Genomic DNA, 22367 nt, shown 5'->3' with positions numbered 1-22367 from the left:
AGCTAAACAATCAAATAACTTGTGTGTAATTTTCCTTGAACAAAAACAGAGATTGCTCCACTCCCAATCCAATGGATGGAGTAGAATACAGTTTTCTTAATTAGGCCAGCTGCTTAGAAAAGTCTATGACCCGTAACTTCCAAGCTCCAGCTCTGGGGGGTATGCCAAAGGTGCACTGGGGAACCTCCCACCTAGAAGTTCCCGGATAAGAAATGCACAGCAAGTGCACTGGGAACCAACCAAAGATGCAATTTAAATCGCAAACTTCGGATGGTTCCAACTGTCTTACAGCAATTGTTTCCCAGAAAATGTTAGAAGAATTAAAACCACTTCTAGTTTTTAGGTAACTATTGTACTGACCAACCCCACCCGGATCCCCATGGGACCCCTGACTACCCCCCACTACACCGCCCCTCCGCCCCCCTCACTCCCCCCCACCCCCAACACTGCATCCCTGCCCCCGGGCCACCCACCCCTTACTTATCTTTGATGAGCTACCCTTGACTTGCCTGAATCAGAATGTCAGGCAAAATAGAAACAGCTGGATTTCACAGTAAGTAATTATGAGTGGAGTGGCAATCTGACTCAATTGTCACTCCACCGAAGTTACAGGCCTATATTTCATATTTCGGTAACTTTACCATTGCACATAGTTACTATCTGTAAAGCAAGGGAAACAAAGTACAGTGTCATTAATTGAGAGAGAAAAACAAATGTGCCATGTAAATGTATAGTAAGACCAATCTGTCACTGCACAAAAAGGTCAGTACCAATTACCATATTAGAAGATAAGAATTTATGCAAAATGCCCAAATTACTCCTAGAATGTCCATTACTGGTCAATGAGAAATTACGGGGAACAAAAGGATATTAAAATTTTAAGATTGGAATTGTACGGTACCAAACACAAACTCAAATCCATGAGACAGCCAACTGGGGTGGTCTGAAATATTGCAACTTCAATACGGTCAGTACTGAGCTTAATTATACTGCCATTATATACTGACACACACCCAAAGCCACCTTCCATCGATTCAAAATTGGCAGTACGACTGTACCATAGGTTGCCAGCCTAGGTCTCTCAAGTGCTCTATTTTTATTTGACAAACCTGGTACTTGTCCCGACACTCATCTCCTCTCTCTACTTTTGGTTTCGCCAAATTACTTGGGGTCTCCACAATGGTAGTTGATCACTCTAACTCCACCTCCTCCTATCGGTCAGCCATTCCTTGTTCAATCCTGCTGCATTTAAGACTCTCACCACTGGAGCTGGTCAGATGCCTTCCTCTTCTCCTTCTTCCTGGCAGTCTCATCTCCACCACTTGCCTTACCACATTTCCTCCCTCTCTCTGCGACAGAAGGCTACACCATTTCAATCGCTTCTCAGCTACTTTCTTCAATGCTCCCAAAATCTTCACTGGCCCCCTGATGTACTGGATCCTGATGCTGCCCTTTCTCATCACTCTACACATCCATCTCAGGTCCACATCTCATTGGTATCAATCATTGTTCCTCTCTTCTTGATGTTGCCCAGCTTTCTACACTATATAACAAGGCTGCTTTCACAACTGTCTGGCAGATTCTTCGTTTTAGTTTCAGCGATACTTTTCTATCACATAATACTCCACTGCATTTCTTCCAATTACTCCAACTTGAGATCCCGTTGCTCACTTTCTATATTTCCATCTTCTGCCACCGCTGAGCGCAGGTTTGAGCTCACACTCAACTTAAAAAAAGGTAGTTTGATGGGCAAAATAATTTTAGCACAGAAATTCCAGTTAGTCACTCTCCAACCCTACCTCCTCAGGAAAAAAAGAATAGTAATCTTTTTTCTCTGGGTAATTTACATTTGTCAAGGACATGAAAGAAAGCTTTACTGCATTAATATGCGGCTACCAAATAATTAATCACCCTGTCCATATTTGGCTGCAAACTGGACACTTCTAAGCTAGAAAACATTCCACATTGCCTAAAATCGCAACAATACATGGATTTAGACAATCAAATTTCTTGGAGGGTCTCAATATTTAAAAAACTAGAAATCACATCATACACACTGGTCCACTCCAACTCCTTGGCAAGAAGGATGCTAAAAATACAATTGACGAGAACATGACTGATGACCACATTTTCCCATATCAACGAAGATCTAACCATTTAGCCTCAACAATATGGCTAGACGATTCATCAAAGGTCAACCCTGGCAACAAACAATCTGTGCAAATAAAGATTAACTGGACAGCTAACCTGTCATAGTATTGATTTAGAACAGCATGGCCATTCCATAATATTTCTGGCTGATAGGGCAAGCATTTGTGTACCTTCACATTCTCACTCATGTCAGCTAATAAAAGTAATAGATTTCACAAGGCTAGGATGTATTATTCATCTATTATTGCAGTCACCAATGCAGCTATTGAATAAAGACAAGTGGAACTGGTGTTCATGCAGAATTATAGGTCTTTACTTCCGCAAGATTTGAAGCTGTAGTCATTCTTTGTATACTTAGAAAATGCATGGTTCTTCAGTGTTTTTGAAAGTTTGAGCACCATACACTGATGCTGTGTTAGGTCTGAATTTACATGTGAAAAAACAATTCCAAAAGCAGTAAAAAAAATGCACCTACAGAATGAAAATGGCCAAACAAGACTGCTTAATAAAATGTTTTTCATTTTCAAAGCACGTTAAATGTATGCATCAGGTATACATAATAAGAATGATAAACATTCAATATCTAATCTGCAAATTTCATATAGATTGAAAGTATCATTCGATTAAGGAAATGGCAGCTTGCATTTATATGCCTTTATGTTGTAAAACGTTCCATGGCACTTCATAACAGTGTAATCAAACAAAGTTTACCATCAAGCCACGTAGAGATACAGGCTGGTGTCTAAGAGCTTGGTCAAAGAGGCAGGTTTGGAGGAGCATCTTGAAGGAGGGGAGAGAGTTCATTAGAGAGACAGAGACATTTAGGGAGAGGATTCCAGAATTTAGACAGCTGAAGGCATGACCACCTGTGGTGGGACAATGAAAATTGGACATTTGCAAGAGACCAGACTTAGAGGAATACAGGCATCTCCAAGGGTTGTAGGGCTGAAAGTGGTTAAAGGGGTAGGGAAGAGCAAGGTCATGGAATGATTTAAATGCAAAAGATAAGTTTAAATTTGAGGCATTGACAGCCCGGGAGCCAAATACATCAGCAAGTATATGGGTGATGAGTGAACAGGATTTGCTGCAAGTCAGGATACGAGCAACAAACCTTTGGATGAGTTGAAGTTAACAGAGGGTGAGGGGTGGGAGGCACAACACAAGTTTAAGAAATTTAAAGTAATTATCCTTAGTCCCTGCACTTCTTAGGACTTATTCTTGGGCACAGACTCAGATTATTGGCCCAAATTAGGGTTAGCATTCAGACACTTATACATTAGCTAGAACAGAGTAACATCTATAGTAAGCAAAGTATCTCTATTCCATTCAAAGTCAGTAGGAGAAATAAATAAACTAGAAAGGAATTTTGGTTGTGGAAACTCTTCTTCAAAAAAAAAGACCACACCTACAATAAAAAAATGCAACATTTTTCCTAACCTGCTTAAGTTTGATATGCCAAATAACTTGTGTTGCAATCCTGAGGCCTGCATTTTTGGGATAAGAAGAACAAAGTAGCACCAAAGCAGGTATCAATTTGAGCTAAATACACTTAATTTAAGGTGACTGGCAATTGCCCTAGCCACATAACAAAAGCATGATGGGACTAGCACCAATGTATGCAAATTTACTCATCCTTTACACTAAAGGTTTGCAGGGAATTGTTCTGAGTGAAATAACCTTGCAATCCCAATCCTTCCCTCCAACACCACTGCTCCCCACCCCACAAAAAATAGTTCTGCTGTGAAAACAGAAGAGAATTTTGTCTGGCTGATGCTGCACATTTCAAAGAAATTTATCTTTATACCTTAGAGCATACTAACATGATTGTGCAAAATATATAGCACTTAAGTATCAATGCATTGAGATTATGGAATCCTCAGTGAAATACATTGTAATCTGAAAAAAGTAGGATCTTGCAAAGTGATACAATATTCTAGCAATTGTTGCTGTTGCATTTCTCTTTTCCTTCTAAGCACAGATTTTTCATCAATCCAGGCACAGGAACTGACATAAAATCTGTTTCTCTCCTTTTAACCATCACTAAAAAGCACAATTGCAGACAGTTCCATTATATAAAGTACAAGTTTTACAATGGATTAGAAATGGTTTCACAAGAATTTACACATCAGCAAAGGAACTGGAATGAACTGTCTCAAGTGTCTAAATGGAAGTAAAACTATTCCATAATTGAGCAAATGAGCCCATTAAAAAAAAAGCAAATAGAATATTTCAAATTTACTGCAGGAACTCTGCATGTGTTTAACAACATCTACTCATATATACAAGTTGACCTTGTCAAGATAATCATGCTGTAGTTTTTGGAGCTCATGCTGGCAGAAAGCTCAACTGCACTTGCAGGGCCGTTTCGTTTCACGCACATTGCACACCTTTTTCCCTTGTGATGCTGCTTCATCTTTGTGTCAAATAAATCTTCCAGACCGGGGATGATTTTGGAACGTGTTAACTCACGCTGTTCTAATCAAAGCACCAAATACTTTACGAGCCTTCGCCTGTCACCACTAAAACCCATATTGATTATACTTCTGAAGGCTAGCTTTTTGACTGATGATTCCCTTATTAATACAATCTGATGCAGCTCTCTACATTATCAGCACTGGAAATTTATTTTGTACCATAGGAAAAACTGAAATGGGTCAATAGGCAAAACTGCTAATAAGTTTAGGAAAGCTTTCATTGGGTAAAAAAAAGGAGATTAAATCTCCCACAGCCATTATCAGTAATGTAGTAGAATTAACAATTGGCTAAGAAACTGCAGAGTATATCATAGTAGGTTAACATTATATGGTTAAATAAAAAGCACCCTTTAATATTTTATAATTATTTGGTTCCATGTATAGTACTACCCTTGTCTCATAGCTATAGCGATCGGTTTGAGTCATGACATAAAGGCAACATTACAACCTGCTCACAATCAGCTTCATTAAGGTGAATTCGTTCAGTATTAAGATTTAAGTAAAGCTAAACGAAAGACATGCATTATTTATACTATATTCATTTGAACTGTGAAAAACATCCAACAACACAATTAGGAGAAATTTGAGAAAAATATTTGGAGCTATACAACACCAGGACAAAGTAATTAACCATACTCACAACCACCCCTCAGCCTTGTCATCTCCCATGGCCTCTCTACTTCTGATCACTGTCAGGGTCACCTCCAGCTAATTTCTTGTATCATTCCACACCCACATCTCCCTACCACTTCAAACACCACTTTCTTCTGCAAAGCCCATGAAAAAAATACATGAACAACGAGTCTGGTGAGGTGTTGCTCCAGTGGCTAAGAGTATCATTGGCTGCAATATAATTATGTTCTATAGAGAGGAATAAGCAAGCAACTGCAGGATTACAAGACCATTAGCACAGTCCCACGAGAAAACAGTAAAGAACCGAGAGCCTAAAGATCCCTAGGGCCAGATTTCCGTCTTTGAGACAGGTAGCTTGATTTGGGAAATTTCCCAGCGTGGCAGAACCACCTCAGGGCCATGAAGGCTCGAAACGTTAACTGATTTCTTCTCCGCCGATGCTGCCAGACCTGCACAGTTTTTCCAGGTAATTCTGTTTTTGTTTTGCAGTAGAAAGTGCCCTGACAGGCCCAATTTTCACTCCAGGAGGGTGGGTATGGGATAGAGTCAAACCTGCCTGGAAGCAGATAAAAGGCAGTCACAGATGCAGCCAAGCACCAAGGTGGGCTGTTTAAAAGATCTGCCTTGGTTCTCTGGAACCATTCCAGTTGTTTCCTTATATTTTAGGCCCTCTATCCCTCAGAGCCCCTCATCCCCCAACCCACTACCCATGCCAACTCATGCCCTTCACCCAGCCCAATGGCACCTCATACCCTCCATGCCAACTCATGGCACTGCCATGCCCATTCATCTAGTAAACACTGTACAGAATTAATGGACCCCATAGTAACAATATCATTTACTGCCGTTGATACAACCCTATAAAGTGTAATTAACCAGACCTTTAAAGTATCAATAACAGAAGCTGTAAGCACTTGACACCTCTTCATCCTGTGTAAATAAACATCGAGGCATTGACAAAAGAAATTACAGGAAAAATAGCTTATTACAACATCATAAAGCTGTCAATCTTCTCTGCACAGAACCCAGACTGCCATAAAAGGGTCACATAAGTGAGCTTGTTGTTACGGGTGCAGAAAAGACTCCCACAAAACTTTATTCCCACCGCTTGTGCAGCACTCAGAAGTCAGGTCATTATCAACGCTTGTGCGCAAAGAACGTTACAATGAATGTCACGACTTTAAAGCGGTATGCGCTCCCTATTGCCTCCGTGACGTTAATACAAAACAACATTGCTTGAATCAACGTAGAACGGGAAATTACTGTACCAGGAGAAGTTTTTGAATTCCGTTTGTTCATGTAGTTGATAGAGACTCTTTAAATGGACTGTGTGTATAGACTTTTGTTTGCTTTGCTCATTGTTTGCTTAAAAACACAAACAGCGATAAAGGTCTAATTTGAATGGTGAGCAACTTGAAGCTGGCGGCGTTCCAATGTGCCTGCTGCCTTTTGCCTTTAAGTGGTTGAGGTTGCAAGTTTGGAAAGTGCTGCTAAAAAAGCCTGAACAAGTTGTTCCAGTGCATCCTGCAGATAGAGCATAATACAAGAAAGGGCTCCACTCTCTCAATGTATAGATGGTGTCAGCCTCAAAAATGGTCATAGAGGTAGTGGACATGGATAAGGTGCTAATCAAGCAGACAGTTTTGCCCTGGGAGGTATTAAAAGTTCTTAAGTGTTGTTGCAGTTGTCCTCAACCAAGCAGTGGAGTGTATTCTATCACATTTGTGACTTGTGCCTTGTACTCAAATATCTCCTCTGAGCCCAGTGTAATAAATGAGTTTATAAAGAATGAGTTTACAGCTTTGTTACATATAGTAACCGGGAACATTTTCCCAACTTTGGTGACATGAGGCAGGTTTGAACTACTTGTTAGTTCAGTGGAAAACATGTAACCACAGCCCAACATTTCAGTTTGTCATTGTATAAGCAATACCTAGTTTTTAAGAACCAAATGAAAATAGCTGCAATCAAGACAACTGGCATCATCAACTCAGTTCTTAATCCCAAAGTCATCAGTTAGTGGCAACTAGTCTCACGCTGTTGTTTAACTGCAACATCTGAAATCACAGCTGCACTTGAACAGACCAATGCACATGTTCATCACTTAAAGGCAGGACATCCTACTGTTTAAACTAGTAGGATCAAATTCTGTTTGAAGAAGCCTCTATACCATGCCTAGGCAAAAACCAGCACTTAGAATGCTGAGTAAGTTAGCTATATCTTTTGTAGGCAATTAAGCATTTTGTGTGTGTGAAATATGTTACATAATCAATAACTCTGATGAGTGACATAGTTCAATCCTTTACTGCTTCAGAAACTTTTCTATTTGTACCTGGTTGTACGACGACTTCTAATAGACTGCATAAACAAAAAGACTAAATAATTCAATTACTTGGCATCGAATAGAGCTGAGAACCAGTATTAAAACAAAAGCCAACTGTGCAAGGTGCTCGTAAGGAATATGAGACAACATTTTTTTTAAATTAGACTATCTTTAGGTTAAAATTAGTCAAGATACTCATAAGCTTGACCATGCTGAAGCAAAAAAAAGAATCACCCAAGCAACATTTATTGTTAAATCACACTGATGTACTTAAAAGACAGCACTGCATCAGAAACTCCACATTATTGGGCAGTGCAATAAATTGGCACAGAACAGCAGGGGTGATAATCAGAACTGACTCAGATCATGTACAAACTGGTGGCCTCACACTTTACAGTTTAGAATTAGAATTTAACCCCTCACCCCCACCCCAAATCCACTGGAATTGTGCAACTTTAAAGAGCATGGTTATGGCAGCACTGCACATGGAGAACAAAACTGTGTTCATTCTAATGGAGGAAAGAAACTGGAAAATTAAGATATCTCAGGTCCTCACTTCAGTTGCATTGCATTGCATAACATGGGATTGTTTGATCACTAAATACATGACTTTCATGACCCTTTCAAATGGTTTGCGAACTTGTACAAATTCAAAAGGCAAATCCAATAGAACAGCAACAACTCTTCACACATACCATAGATTTTCCCTTTCTTGAAAAAGGGACCAAACTGCAATTTTAAACTCATAAATACTTGGATTTAGAATGGTTAACACCACAACCATCAACAGGGTCGTTTTCTAAAAGTATACATTTGAAAATAACTTGTCAACTTCTGATTTTAATAATGTCAGCTTCTATCCTTTCATTCCTCCTCTCAGTTATTACAAATTAAAGCTACAAATAAGGGAATAATTTTATTCCATTATCAACAATAAAATCAGTAAGGGTACAGAATGCATTCCAAACACTGCCTGAGGTAGGCTTCTAAAAGTGGAATTTGTAATTTTTCTCCTCTGCTTTTTGTAAACAGTTGCTTCTGGCCTATGAAGGCAGGCAAGAATCCAACTTGCTCCCAGAGCCTCAGCCAATGTCTACTGTCCAGGTACTAATGGCATGTAAAAGCAGCCAAAAATAATCTTTATTTTCCTCCTTGCAAAAGGTTCCGCTCATAGCATTATCCAGATCACAAGCTGCATATATAAACATATATCCTAACATTCTGAAACACTTCGGCTTCCAATGCTACCACATTGGGACAAAGTCAATCGTAAGAAATTATGATTGGTGTTCTTTCATTCTATTTCTCTGGGGTCTTTTTGATGGCAACTGCCAATACCATCAAGCAAATTTAGTGGGAATGAGTTGGATACTGCCACAATGAGAGCACTGGAAAAAAACAACCCCATCTTCTTTCAGTCTGTAATAAAGTAAACATGGACAACAACATCCCATAAGGGACGACTTTTGCTGTCTAAAAACAAGAGTAAAGAGGACCAGCCCTAAGTAAATGTACCTGCAGTAATCACATTAGCCTCACTATATATGAAAATTTCTGGTGAAGGTGTTTATCCATCCAATGCAAGTATATTGATTACATAGCTTAATTGTGATTCCATGCTCAATTCTATCCTTATCATGAAAAATTAACTTACATCATAATTCCCTTCTTATATTGTTTTCTTAAAATTGTGATTTTTTTTTGCAACATGTGCATTGGACTCTATAAATGTAGAACAGCAACAGATTGGATAGGCTATTTAATTTTTTTTAAAAAAAGTGATTTCCATCTACAAATTCTCATATTTTTCTGGATGTGTGAATAACTAAAAACTGATTTCTGCACATTTCCCAATGTTAAAAAACAGAATTTGCCCCACTCCCAGGGATCCCAAAATGAACCATGTCACACTAATGATGCCATAGCGCCCATTATGTCATGGTACACATATATAATGTGCACAATTCCATTAATGACACAATAGCATGCATCTGGGACTCAACTTTCAGTTGAAAATTCAGTTATTTAGTTGTGTAACAACAGGAATAAAAATGAAAGCATTAGTATATCAAAGTCCAAGTAATATCAAAAATCCTGGAAATTTATGAAATGTTAAAATGGAAAAAAAATTACTAAGTGGATAGCCCAAGTGAACACAATGGTTTGCTGCCAACTACTGACCCATAGAACCTAGACTAGAACTTAGAACTTAAACTGGTACCAATTTGCTCTTCAATGAATACAGAATAAAACATTCCACTATAAGACTCAGATCTTGGTAGGTCTGGAGCTCACTCATTGGCATCCTGAGATCCAACTTTACATGTTCCAAGCATGAATAAATATGAATGTTTAGTTTTATTAATTCATCTCCTATATGTTTTGTGACTGTTAATGATCTATTTATCCTAACTGTACAATGCTAGACTCTTGCTTGTTTTGAGGTAGTACGTTTCTCGGAATGAAACTAATTGTTAGCAATTTTCTCTGAACTTATCTTATTTATAAGCCTCATTTTCTTCTGCTAATTTTCTCATTTTGCTGCTAAAAAAATGTTTTTAAGTCAGAAATAAAAACTGCATGTAATACATCCATAAACATGTGCTACAATTTACTCATTTAGCCTTATTTCCTTTTGAATTTTATATACTTTCGCTCCTGAAGGTAATGACTCACTGACTCTAGCTCAAATGTCAGATTTAAAAGTGTGGCTCAATGGAAAAATATAATGATCACAGATGTTTTTGTCTTCAATGTAATATTTAACAGACATACTGATGTATCCACAATGACCTCTAGTGTTCAAAATTTAAAATAGCTTCGCTGGCACTGAGTGCAGTATTTTAGAAAATATTGTTTTAAGAGCACAGATCTTGCAAACACTCAATAATGTATGTTTTTCAACAAATATTTCAAAATTTCAGTTTCCAGCTGAAAACATTGCTATGGACAGGAGTGGAGGGGGGGTTAATTTAAACAGCACTAATTTCTTCTCTCACCACCCGTCCGTAAACAGAAAGGTGCTTATGATTTGTTTCCCCCTTTATAAGTGGTGGCGGATTTCCCAACCCCTCAGTTTTGGTGTGATCCAATTTCCTATTAATAACCCCAAAGCAAACTCGAGATAGGATGAACACAAAGGGTTAGTTTATTTGCACACCCTCAACAGCAGGAAGGTAGCAACGGTGCCTCCTTTCATTCATGCAGTGAAAGAGGGATAGAGAAAAGAAAGATTTACAGAAGACAAATTCAAAGAGAGCTATAGAAAGGCCACCTGCATTTCATAATCCAGGTTGGCCAACCAGAGTCTACTCATCCGCCAGAAAAAGCGACCCCGCAATCTTCCTTTTGATTCTTAATGGCTGAACATTTAAGCAACTCAGGGACCCTACGAGGGATACACATCCCTTGTCAAAGACAATATGGAGAGATGGAAGTCATGTGATACAGACGTCTAGTTTGTGAAACCAGTAATATTGCCATTTGGAAAAGCCAGCTCAGTCTGTCGTTTAGGAAAGAAATATGTTTCACATGGGTCCAGGGTCCAGAATCAAACTCCGATGAGGTATTTCTTCACAGAGGTCGATGAGCTGAAAACCAATGTGGCATAATTGACTTTTCTGGTGGTGATGACTTCACATGATGAGTTGAGCATGCAGTGATGAATGAGTCTTGCAGGCGATGGTAGAGAATTCCCAGTGTAAATGGGGGCCAGGTGTCCAAACCAGAATCCCTTCTCTGTGGGACTGCTTATAGGATGGTAAACCGCTGCAGGCCATGAGGAGTAGGTACACCCACAGTGCTTTCAGCGAGGCATTTCCAGGACTTTGACCCAGCAACAGCGGAGGAACGGTGATCTAGTTTCAAGTCAGGATAGTTCGTAGCTTGGAAGTGAACTTGCAGGTGGTGGTTTTCCCATGCATCTGTTGCCCTTGTCCTTCAAGGTCATAGAGGCCATGGATCTGGAAGGTGCTGTTGAAGAATCCTTGGTGAGTTGCTACTGTGCATCTTGTAGATGGTACACACTGCTGCCACTATGCCTCAGTGGTGGAGGGAATGAGTGTTTAAGTTGGTGGATGGGATGCCAATCAAGCAGGCAGCTTTGTCCTGGATGGTGTCAAGCTTCTTTAGTGTTGTTGGAGCTGCCCTCATCCAGGCAAGTGGATGGCTTGACTCCTGGCTTGAGCCTCGCAGATGTAGACTTTGGAGAGTCAGGAGATGAGTTACTCAACAGATTTTCCAGCCTCTGATCTGCTCCTGTAGCCACAGTATTTATTTGGCTAGTCCAGTTCAGTTTCTGGTCAATGGTAACCCCCCAAGATGTTCAAAGAAGGGGAATGCGTGATGGTAATGCCACTGAATGTGAAGAGGAGATGGTTGGATTTCCTCTTGTTGGAGATAGTCATTGACTGGCACTTACATGACGCAAGTGTTACTTGCAACTTATCAGCCCAAGCCAGAATGTTATACAGGTCTTGCTACATATGGGCATGGACTGCTTCAGTATCTGAGGAATTGTAAATGATGCTGAACACTGTGCAATCATGAGTGAACATCCCCACTTCTAACGTTATGATGTGGGAGGTCATTGATGAAGCAGCTGAAGATGTTTGGGCCTAGGATACGACCCTGAGGAATTCCTGCAGCGATATCTCAGGACTGAGATAACTGACCTCCAACAACCACAACCACCTTACTTTGTGCTAGGTATGGCTCCAATCAGTGGAGAGTTTCCCCCCGCAAATCCTATTGACTCCAGTTTTGCTAGGGCTCCTTGATGTTACACTTGGTCAAATACTGCCTTGATGTCAAGGGCAGTCACTCTCACCTCACTTCTTGATTTCAGCTCATTTGTTCAGCTCATGAATTAATCTAGAATCAGCTCCTATTCTGTCATAGCAATTGATGAGTGCACTTTTCATTAAAGGATAACATTTATACAGCACAGGTTTTAAAACTAGAGTTCCAGGATCCTTTAGATTTTGAAATTACTTAAGGGGATCAGAGCATTATCAAATTTTTCAATTTATTCATGATATGTGGGCATTTCTGGCAACTCCAACATATATTGCCCATTCCTAATTGTCCCTGAGAAGATGGTGGTAACTGCCATCTCATACCGCTGCACTCCATGTAGTGAAGTTATGCTGACGGCACTGTTAGAGAGGAAGGTCCAAGATTTTGACCTATTGGTAATGAAGGAGCTGTGGTATATTTCCAAGTCAGGATGGTGTGTAGCCTGAATGGAAATTTACATGTAGTGATTCTCAAATGCACTTGCTGCCCTTGACCTTGGGAAGTGCAATTTAAGAAGCCTTGACAAGCTGCTGCAATGCATCTTGTAGATGGTACACAATAAACCCAGGGTGCACCAGTGATGGGGAATGAGGTGCTAATCAAGCAGGCTGATTTGTCTTGGATGGTGTTGAACTTCAAGCACTGCACTTAGCCAATCAAGTGGAGAGTATTCCATCGTATTACCGGCTTCTGCCTTGTAAATGATGGAAAGACTTTGGTGAATCAGGAAGTGAGTCACTCACCGCAGAATTCCGAACCTCTAACCTGCTAACAGCACAGCATTTATATAGCAGATTCAATTAGGTTTCTGGTCAATTGTGACCCCAGGATATTGATGGTAGAAGATTCGATGATGGCAATGCCATTGAATGCCAAGAGCAGGTTATGAGACACTCTCCCTTTTTGGAGATGATTATTGTCTGGCACTTGTGTAGCATGAATGTTGCTTGCCATTTAACAATCCAAGCCTGAATGTTCTCCACTTCTTGTTGCACCATTATCTGCTCCATTATCTAGGGAATTGCAAATGCAACTAAACACTGTGCAATCATCAGCGTCCCCAATTATGAACTTAGGATGGAGGGAAAATCATTGATGTCTGCCCAAAGCTAGCATGCCAAGTTCATTTTTGCAGTTAAAAGTCACTTAAAAACCATCCTCTGCAGATGTGATATTCTACTCATTTCTGATCCACAGTAACCAGAAAAGGAATTAAGGTTTAGGATGTATGATATATGATCCCAAAACAGCAGAAGATTGGGCCTTTATTAGCACAGCTTGTTACTCACAATAAGAGGTTGTAGTGGAAGAATTAATCCAGGCTGGTCTTTTGGTTCAAGCTGGTTTATTTTCAAGCCAACTCCTCAGTGCTACTGACTTCCAAGTAGCTTCCACACAAAGTGTTCCAGCTGTATCTTTTTATTCTATTTATCAACAGTGGTCCTTTTGTCTTTACCATATATCACAATGGATAGGCTAAATCTGGTTGCCATATCTATGTATATCTATGAAGTGTAGTAAAAAAATACCCCTATCCTTGTCCCAAACTTTCAAGTCCATTGCCACTGTATCGTTAAACTCCCTGGCTAGTGGCAAGCTCTCAACAGGACGCAACGGTGTATTGCGATATTTAAGGCAAATTTCACACTGAGCAGTGATTTGTTCAAGAAGGTCATCATATCCTTTATCAACCACTCCCAAATCTCGAAGTATAGTCTTCAGTTTCTGTGGCGCCAGATGTGCAAACTGTCTATGCAATTTCCAAATGATCTTCTTCTTCTCCACCAAATTCTTATTCTCAGCAGTTAACAAAACTTCATGAACTTTTTGATGAGAAACCTCTGGCTTCCTTAGTGGCAAGCAGTAATGGCCTGACTGAGTAAAATGTAGATCCACATTTTTTCCAAACACGACTGCTCTATCATTCTTCATATCTAATGTCATCTGAGGCTTCTTCATCGCAGATCGACTCAACAATAGTGGTGTCTCGCTAGAAACCACATCAGTACTGATAAACAGATTGACCCCTGCAATCTTACATGGGAGGACCACCCATTTGGAAGATGTTAATGTACTGTCATCTCCGAACCTGAAGCAGGTAGAGCTTTCATATTCCTTGACCTTCCGCCGGTTTGCCTCATCAAGAGACTCCAGATAGCAGTCAAGCCAGTCCATGCCACACACCATAGAAGTGCAACCAGTGTCTAGGACTACACAGTTGAAAGAATCTACCATCAAGGTTCTCATCACCGGATTCAAACTCTCAGTGATCAATACAATTCCATCATGGCAGTCATCATCATCGTTTTCAGTTTCAGGTGAATCCGTCTCATGAGTCACTTCAAAAACAGGATCCCTTCGCTGTACACAATTAATTGCGTAATGATACAGGGAATCACACCAAAAACACAGATTAACCATTCCCCGTGCATTTTTCGGGTTTTAACGCCTACAGTCAGCGTCCCAGACACGCCTTTTGTTCCGACTCTCAAATTGGCTAGGGTTACGACCTTTTTCAGACTTCTTGTCATTAACCCCATTTTTGTATTGGGATCATCTTCTAATTTTGGTCGATCTCGAAATTCAGCCACCATTGAATCCTCTATCCTTTGTTTCACAGCATAGTTGTTCGCATTTGCTAAAAAAGTGGCAGGGAACAACTGTTTACCCAGAAATATTTTCAGGGCAGCAGCCATTTGATCTAGGAGAAGTTCCTTCCCTGGAATTGAACCCCTGTTAGTACTAAAAATCTATCAATGTGAGAAATGCAAACACAGTCCAGTAATTTAAATGCCAATACCGATTCTGGAATTTCAAGTTCAAATCTCTGTAGTCTCCTGTACCATTTATCAAAATCCATGATATATTCTTCCATGGACTGATCATCTGATTTCCTAGACCTATCAAAGATTGTCCAGGCTTCATATGCTTCCATTAACTCATCCTTTTTGTAAAACTTATCCAAAAATTGTAACAGAACATTCAATCCCTCTTCATGATCCACTATGAAAATACCTTCCTCCTTATCTTACTTTTGGCTGGTAGTGATAACACCAAAGCCATACCTTGCTTCTTCCGGGATATAGATGTAACCCGGGTCCACATTTCAACTTCAGCCTTCCACTGCTGATAAGGTTCAGAGTCAGGAAAAAATTGGTGGATAGTCAAAGCTTGCGATTTTGCACTGTCCTTCCGCCATTCCATAACTTAAATTGTCAGCAATGGTCCACTTATTTTCCCTCAGAGGATTGAGACAGAAATCTTCATATACAGCAATCAATCAGCAAAGCTTAAAGTTCATCCTTTGCTACCATGTTACTCACAATAAGAGGTTGTAGTGGAAGAATTAATCCAGGCTGGTCTTTTGGTTTATTTTCAAGACAACTCCTCAATACTGACTTCCAAGTAGCTTCCACACAAAGTGTTCCAGCTGTACCTTTTTATTTATTTAGATGGGATAATCAATAACCATCACCTGGTTAGCTAGCAATTGTCTTTAACAAGGGGATTGCCACATCGACACAGCTTGTCCAAAAACATGAAATATCTACACTGCAATTAAATAAGGAAGAAATTAAAAGTCACAAAAATTCCATCTTTGACTTTTCTAGCATATCAATTATAATGCGGCTAACTAGCTTACCGACAGGAGTCTCCACGTAATAGAACGAACTTCTCTTGGAACACCTGACCAGCTGTACTTCCTTAGTTCTTCTGTAAAAATAAGGTATAAGAAAAATTAACATAATAGCACACTACCTCCCTGACTAACTTCAAAAATTTCAGTAAGTAATGCAACATGCTAGGAGTCTGCACCGTTTAAAAAATGTGGTTTTCCCAAAAATTATTCTAATTATTCCCTTTTCGGCATCTAAAAGAAATTCATCGGTGAACATTAAGCCTGCTTCCAATACTGTTACACTGAACTGGATGAAAGCTCAAATTTGACAAAAAACAAGCATGCTATGGATTTGTGAACACATCAACATTTTAACTGATCATTAACCCTTTGGAAGATTAAAGGAGCATTTATTTTCTCTAAACTGCCAAGTTTTTGAGTTTTGCCCATGTTAAATGAGACAATACAGAGTTTAATAATGACAAGAATTTTGCACCATGTAACATGAAATATATTATTCACTTGTGCTTAATCTGATCTATATATGGCCACAATGTCTAAATGTCAATGTCTAAGTAAATACAGACTGAGGAAAGAGTTTAATTACTATTTGATAGGGGAGGTTTTTGAATAGGCAGATAATTACAATTTTTTACTCCATAAAAGAGAAGTATGAAATTACTTCATTACAAACTAAACTGGTTTAAAGTTATTTTAAGTTAAGAAATGTTCTGTGGCATTTCATTTTCTCGCAATTCTACTGCACTTCTACAAATTACTGCCGAGCACAATTTCAATCTACTCTAGTAGAAACATGAAGGTAGATGTGTGAGCAAGGTTATCGCGCCAGAATCTTATTCTTCATCCATTTTTGTAATACTATCAGTATGAAATCAAGGTCTAAGTCATGCTTTTGACTGCTGACCAGTGCAGGTAGTCATTCATTTGTTCCTCCAGTGTGCTTTGGTGGTTGAGTGAACGTGGCAATCTATTAAGGAGAATAAGGGCAGAAATCCACTCTGATGAGTTCCACTATATTATGGTGGTGCTACACCAGAATGTTGTGCATTGTAACACTGAGTTAAAAACAAAACAATATTTAAAATATTTTGATTTTTTTACCGATTGATCTTTCCCAAAGAATATGCATGCATGCTTTGTTAACATAAAAATGAAGAGATAATTTTAAGAATTCTTAGAAAAAATCAATATCTTAAGCAAAAGTGTGCAAGAAATTGGAAAACTAAGTTGTCCTGTTAAATCACGCAGTAATTTGTCGAAGTGCAGTAGAATTGCGAGAAAATGAAATGCCACAGAACATTTCTTAACTTAAAATAACTTTAAATCAGTAATGCTCCACCTCTTATACCTCCCCATAATGAAGGTAATGTATTCAGACCCGAACCCAATAATTATAGCTTTTATTTCTCTTAACTACTCTAAGGCTATTCTCTCCTTCCCTGCCTGTCATCTAGTCATGTCACCTTTCATTTTCTCTCTCTTAAGTACTTTTATTCCAATCTATCTTAACCCATTATTATCCTGCCTTCCTATTTTCCTACTGCAGCGCAACAATTAAATCTCCTTTGAATAAAGTCACAGCTACCCTCTTTGTCTTTTCTGGTATTCCAAGAAAAGCTCATCAAGACTTTCAATGGTGCCTCCTCCGATTCAAAAACCCCAACTATCTCATGCTGTTCTTTCTCCAACTTGCCCAACCAGAATGTTTATTGGGGGCCAACTTCACCAACCTCCTCCCCATTCAGCTTACTCCACCCAGCAGTTCATCTCAGATCAATAATCTGTATTTCAATCCAGAATGTCAAATTTGCAAAGTGCTTAGCATCCATAACCCTACTGTGGTTGGTTGCACTGAAATCCTGGCTTTCACTAAAACTCCTGGGTGGTGGCAGTTGCCCCTTGCCAAAGCTTTCTGAATAGTTATATTCTCCATCACATGTCCTATCCAAAACATCATGGCAGCAGCATGGTCTGAATCATCAAGGCCTTTTCCCTTTTCCTCTTGCACTTATTCGTTCTTTGAGTACCTCATCTTGTCCCACCCTGCTCACTACTTTTTAAATTCTTCTAGCCTATGACTCTCCCCAGCCCATCCCAAGTTTCTCTCCAAGAGAGTCCCCCCATCAGACTCTACACCAAGTGCTACCTTATCCGCACCGATTTCAATCTCCACTTTGGTTGCACCTTGCCTCTTCTCTGAATTCACGGCCTTGGTCATCCTCAAGATCTTCCCACGTATAAACTCTGCCACTCATATTTACGACCAACCCCTCAATGTTGCCAACCACCCTACTCCCATGGTCTCATTCATTAGCAAGGCTATCTCTGAGCATTTCACCACCCAAATTCTCCTATGCCTTTCAAAAACCGCTTCTTTCTAGGTCCATCCTCTAAAAAGCTTTTCCTCAAGTCACTTACAATTACCGTTTAAAACTCTCAATTACTTAGTCTTTGACTCTTCATTCACCACAATACTTCTGATGCCATCTGCTTCTCTCTCCTGCAAAAGCTTTACTCTCACTCATCATTCCTATTGGTATTCACCACCACCCCACCCCTCTACCACCCACAACCCTTCATTTCTTCAAGTCCAAGGCGTGTAAACTTGAGCATATATGGTGCACCGGTGATCGAGATAACAATCACCAGATCTGCCTGGACCATACCATCGATCCTCACTTCCCCTATCAAAACTACCCACTACTCCAGAAACAATCTTCAGTGTAAAGCTAGCCCCAACTTATTTTCACCACTACCAACCATCTTCTTAAACCCAAAACAAAAATAAAAATACCTGGAAAAACTCAGCAGGTCTGGCAACATCTGCAGAGAGGAACACAGTTAACGTTTCGAGTCCGTATGACTCTTCAACAGAACTAAGTAAAAATACAAAAGAGGTGAAATATAAGCTGGTTTAAGGGGTGGGGGGGGGGGGGGGGTAGAGCTGGATAGAGGGCCAGTGTTAGGTGGAGATAGCCAAAAGATGTCATTGACAAAAGGACAAAGAGGTGTTGAAGGTGGTGATATTATCTAAGGAATGTGCTAATTAAGGGTAGAAAGCTTTACAGCCTTCCGGACTGAATATTGAGTTCAACAATTTTAGGTCATGAACTCTCTCCTCAATCCCCACCCCCTTTCCGATTCCCCCCCCACCCTTTTCTTTTCCAATAATTTATATAGATTTTTCTTTTCTCACCTATTTCCATTATTTTTAAATGTATTTCCATCCATTGTTTTATCTCTACCTTTTAGCCTATTTCGATCCATTCCCTTCACCCCACCCCAACGCCACTAAGGTTATCTGTACCTTGCTTGTCCTGCTTTCTACCCTTAATTAGCACATTCCTTAGATAATATCACCACCTTCAACACCTCTTTGTCCTTTTGTCTATGACATATTTTGGCTATCTCCACCTATCACTGGCCCTCTATCCAGCTCTACCCTTCCCCCCACCCCCCTTAAACCAGCATATATTTCACCTCTTTTCTATTTTTACTTAGTTCTGTTGAAGAGTCATACGGACTCGAAACGTTAACTGTGTTCCTCTCCGCAGATGCTGCCAGACCTGCTGAGTTTTTCTAGGTATTTTTATTTTTGTTTTGGATTTCCAGCATCCCCGGTTTTTTACTTTTATCTCCTTAAACCCATCTCCCCTGCTCTCTCTACCTCACCTCCAACGGAGGAGCTTCTGGACTTCTTTGTCACCAAGATGAGGCTATCCATTAGGCTGTTCACGAATATGGGTATCATATTTAAACCTGAATTGAACTTGCAGCCCCACATCCTATCCAGCAAAAGGATTGCTTACTTCCACCTCACACCTGCCTTGCTCATCTGCATTGACTCCTGTGCTCCCACCTCTCAGCCTCCCCTCACTCCCACCCAAATGCCTCAAATTTATATTTCCCATCCTTGGAAAAATTCTTTCATGGCTTTTTCTATTGCTATTTCTGTAACTTGCTCCAGCCCTAAAATTCCACCAAAGTTCTGTTCCTTCAATTCAGCTCTCTTGTGCTCCTCTCTTTCCTTCACTCCACTGGCAGACTTAGGCCCAAATTCCAATATTCTCTCTTTTCTGCTTCTCCATCTCCCTCTCCTCTTAAAATCCACTCCTTTGAGAAAGCTTTGAGTTATAAACAAGGTGGCAAGCTTGCGTTGCACTGGTCATTTCTACTGTTAGTAACTGGAGAAAAAGAAGCAAACTCAATGAATGTTCAAACTCAAACATGGAGCACTCACAATTTTCTCTGCTAACAGCAAAATACAATAGTTAAATAGTCAGCTTTTTAAAAGTTCATTAGAACACTTACTGTGCAAGACCTCTTATACATGGTTTTACTCCTAGCTCCAAAAATCTAACTGCTGCAAAAGTAACAGCATCATATTGCATGCTTTGGAGTCACTCTGCAGCAAAATCCTGAGCAGCATTAATGCCACCCTTCCAGTATAATTGGGGGATTGGAGAGAAGCCTGCATTGCAATATTCTAGGTTATCTAATTTCAACTAAGATTATGTTGAAACTAGAAAAAAACTGAAAGGATTAAAACTAAGAACTGAACTCACGTTTTCTCTCTCACTCACACACACACAAAACCAACTAAGACATTCAAATCAAATAAAATAAAAAGGCTTCAAAAATTTAACACTTATAAAATCTCAAACATTCCTAACCAATGGCACCAGTAAGCATCTAATGTGCATTAAAAGGTAGCAAGCTCACTCAGTTGTACACATGCACTTATTTGGAATCAAAATAAACTCCTTGAGTTTTGTCCAGAGTTTGTATCTACTGAGTGCAGCTTTTTGTGTAACATGCGAAATATTGAAATGGTTACCATCCTTTACATGACTGTAGGTTACTTGACACAAACTGAACATTTTGCTAATCATGAATTGTAAAGTTCACCCAGCTTTTGCTTGTTCATTCCTCTCAAATTGAAAATGATGCTTTATCCAGAATACTGCAGCTGATTTAATAGGATAAGGGCATCTGTTTCTAGCTGTGGTTTCCAGATGGCAATATAATAAAACTTGAGTAATTTGATAGGTGATTCTTTGCTGCATCTTGCATAGAATTAACATATTCTAAAATATGCCAGTCATATAATTTCCTGATAATTCACTGCAAGTTATTTCTCAACACACTTGCAGTAATGACATTACAGTTATTAATACTTCAGTATGAGTATCATATATCAACAATACTGAACACTGGTAAACACCATCTGTGCTGAAGCCAGCTGTTGCTAGAAAAATAGAAAAATTGAATAAACTACTGCATAAAATGAACAGCACATATCACATGAAAAAGACATACCTCTGGAGTGACCTAAAAACTGTGACCTGATGGTGTGGTTTACATAACAGCTATGTACCACTCCAGCTTCACAACACAATCTGAACCGTGAGATTAGATTTCTGCCCTGTAATCACACTTCAAAGTCTATTATTCTGCACAAGATTACTGTTGAGTTTAGATCAACGTTGCAAGTAGCTATTCAAGCATTGTATACACATTGGTCATTTAGAGTTAATGGCATTGTTTTTGTGACACTTTTCACATAATACCATGACATTCAGTGTACAAATCACATCATGTGATATTACAGTAACCATTTTTAAGCAAATGGACATGCCTTACATTATCTCTACAGATCTAACTGTATCATCAAATCCCATGGCGTTCATATACAAAAATGTTTCACCATGTCAGAGACCAGTTTACCACAGTTCACTTTATCTCGAGATGGACAATAAAAAAAAACCTGCATGGATTTCTAAAGTTAATGCTTAGTCAACATTACTGAATTCTTTGAAGAGATAAGAGAAAGAGTAGACAAGAGCAATGTAGTTGATGTGCCATAAACGGACCTAGAGAAGGCCCTAAATAAAGTGCCACATAATGAGACTCACAATAAATGTCAGGGCATATGGTGTCAAAGCCAGGTAACAGAAAAGGTTGAAAGATGGCCACCAAATAGGAATCAAGAGTAGGTATTAAGGAAAGTTTCTCAGGCTGGCAAAAAGTGGGAAGAGGTGTCCTGCAGGGATCCATGCTGGGAACACTGCTGTTAACCATGTACATAAATGATCTGGAGTGAGGAGTTGGAGCTATGGAGTCGAAATTTTCAGATGATACCAAATGGGCAGGTATAGAAATTAAGATAGAAAACTATACAAATACAGGAAAACATAAACAGGATTCCACAGTGGGCAGATAAAGGACAAATTATATTCAATGTAACAAAAGGTGAAGAAATAAGGAGGTTACTTATTCCTTTGAAAAACAAAATAGGGTAGTAAAGCAAACAAATCTGGCAATACAGACACATTAATTCACTAGAAGA

At 39.5% G+C, this 22367-nt stretch overlaps 1 protein-coding gene across 2 annotated transcripts in view; it reads right to left on the bottom strand.

The window, feature by feature from the left end:
• Positions 1-22367, bottom strand: part of LOC144683527 (TBC1 domain family member 22B-like) — a 370874-nt gene that overhangs the window by 254605 nt on the left and 93902 nt on the right. For both annotated transcript variants that reach the window (XM_078546604.1, XM_078546605.1), the window contains exon 5: positions 16022-16092. In XM_078546604.1, the coding sequence (XP_078402730.1) occupies positions 16022-16092 (71 nt within the window). The remainder of the gene's footprint in view (positions 1-16021; positions 16093-22367) is intronic.

The sequence above is a fragment of the Cetorhinus maximus genome, chromosome 8 (genome assembly GCF_964194155.1).
Source record: "Cetorhinus maximus chromosome 8, sCetMax3.hap1.1, whole genome shotgun sequence".
Taxonomy (NCBI): domain Eukaryota; kingdom Metazoa; phylum Chordata; class Chondrichthyes; order Lamniformes; family Cetorhinidae; genus Cetorhinus; species Cetorhinus maximus.
The sequence above is the reverse complement of the archived record's forward strand: the minus strand, read 5'-3'. Positions and strand labels throughout refer to the sequence as shown.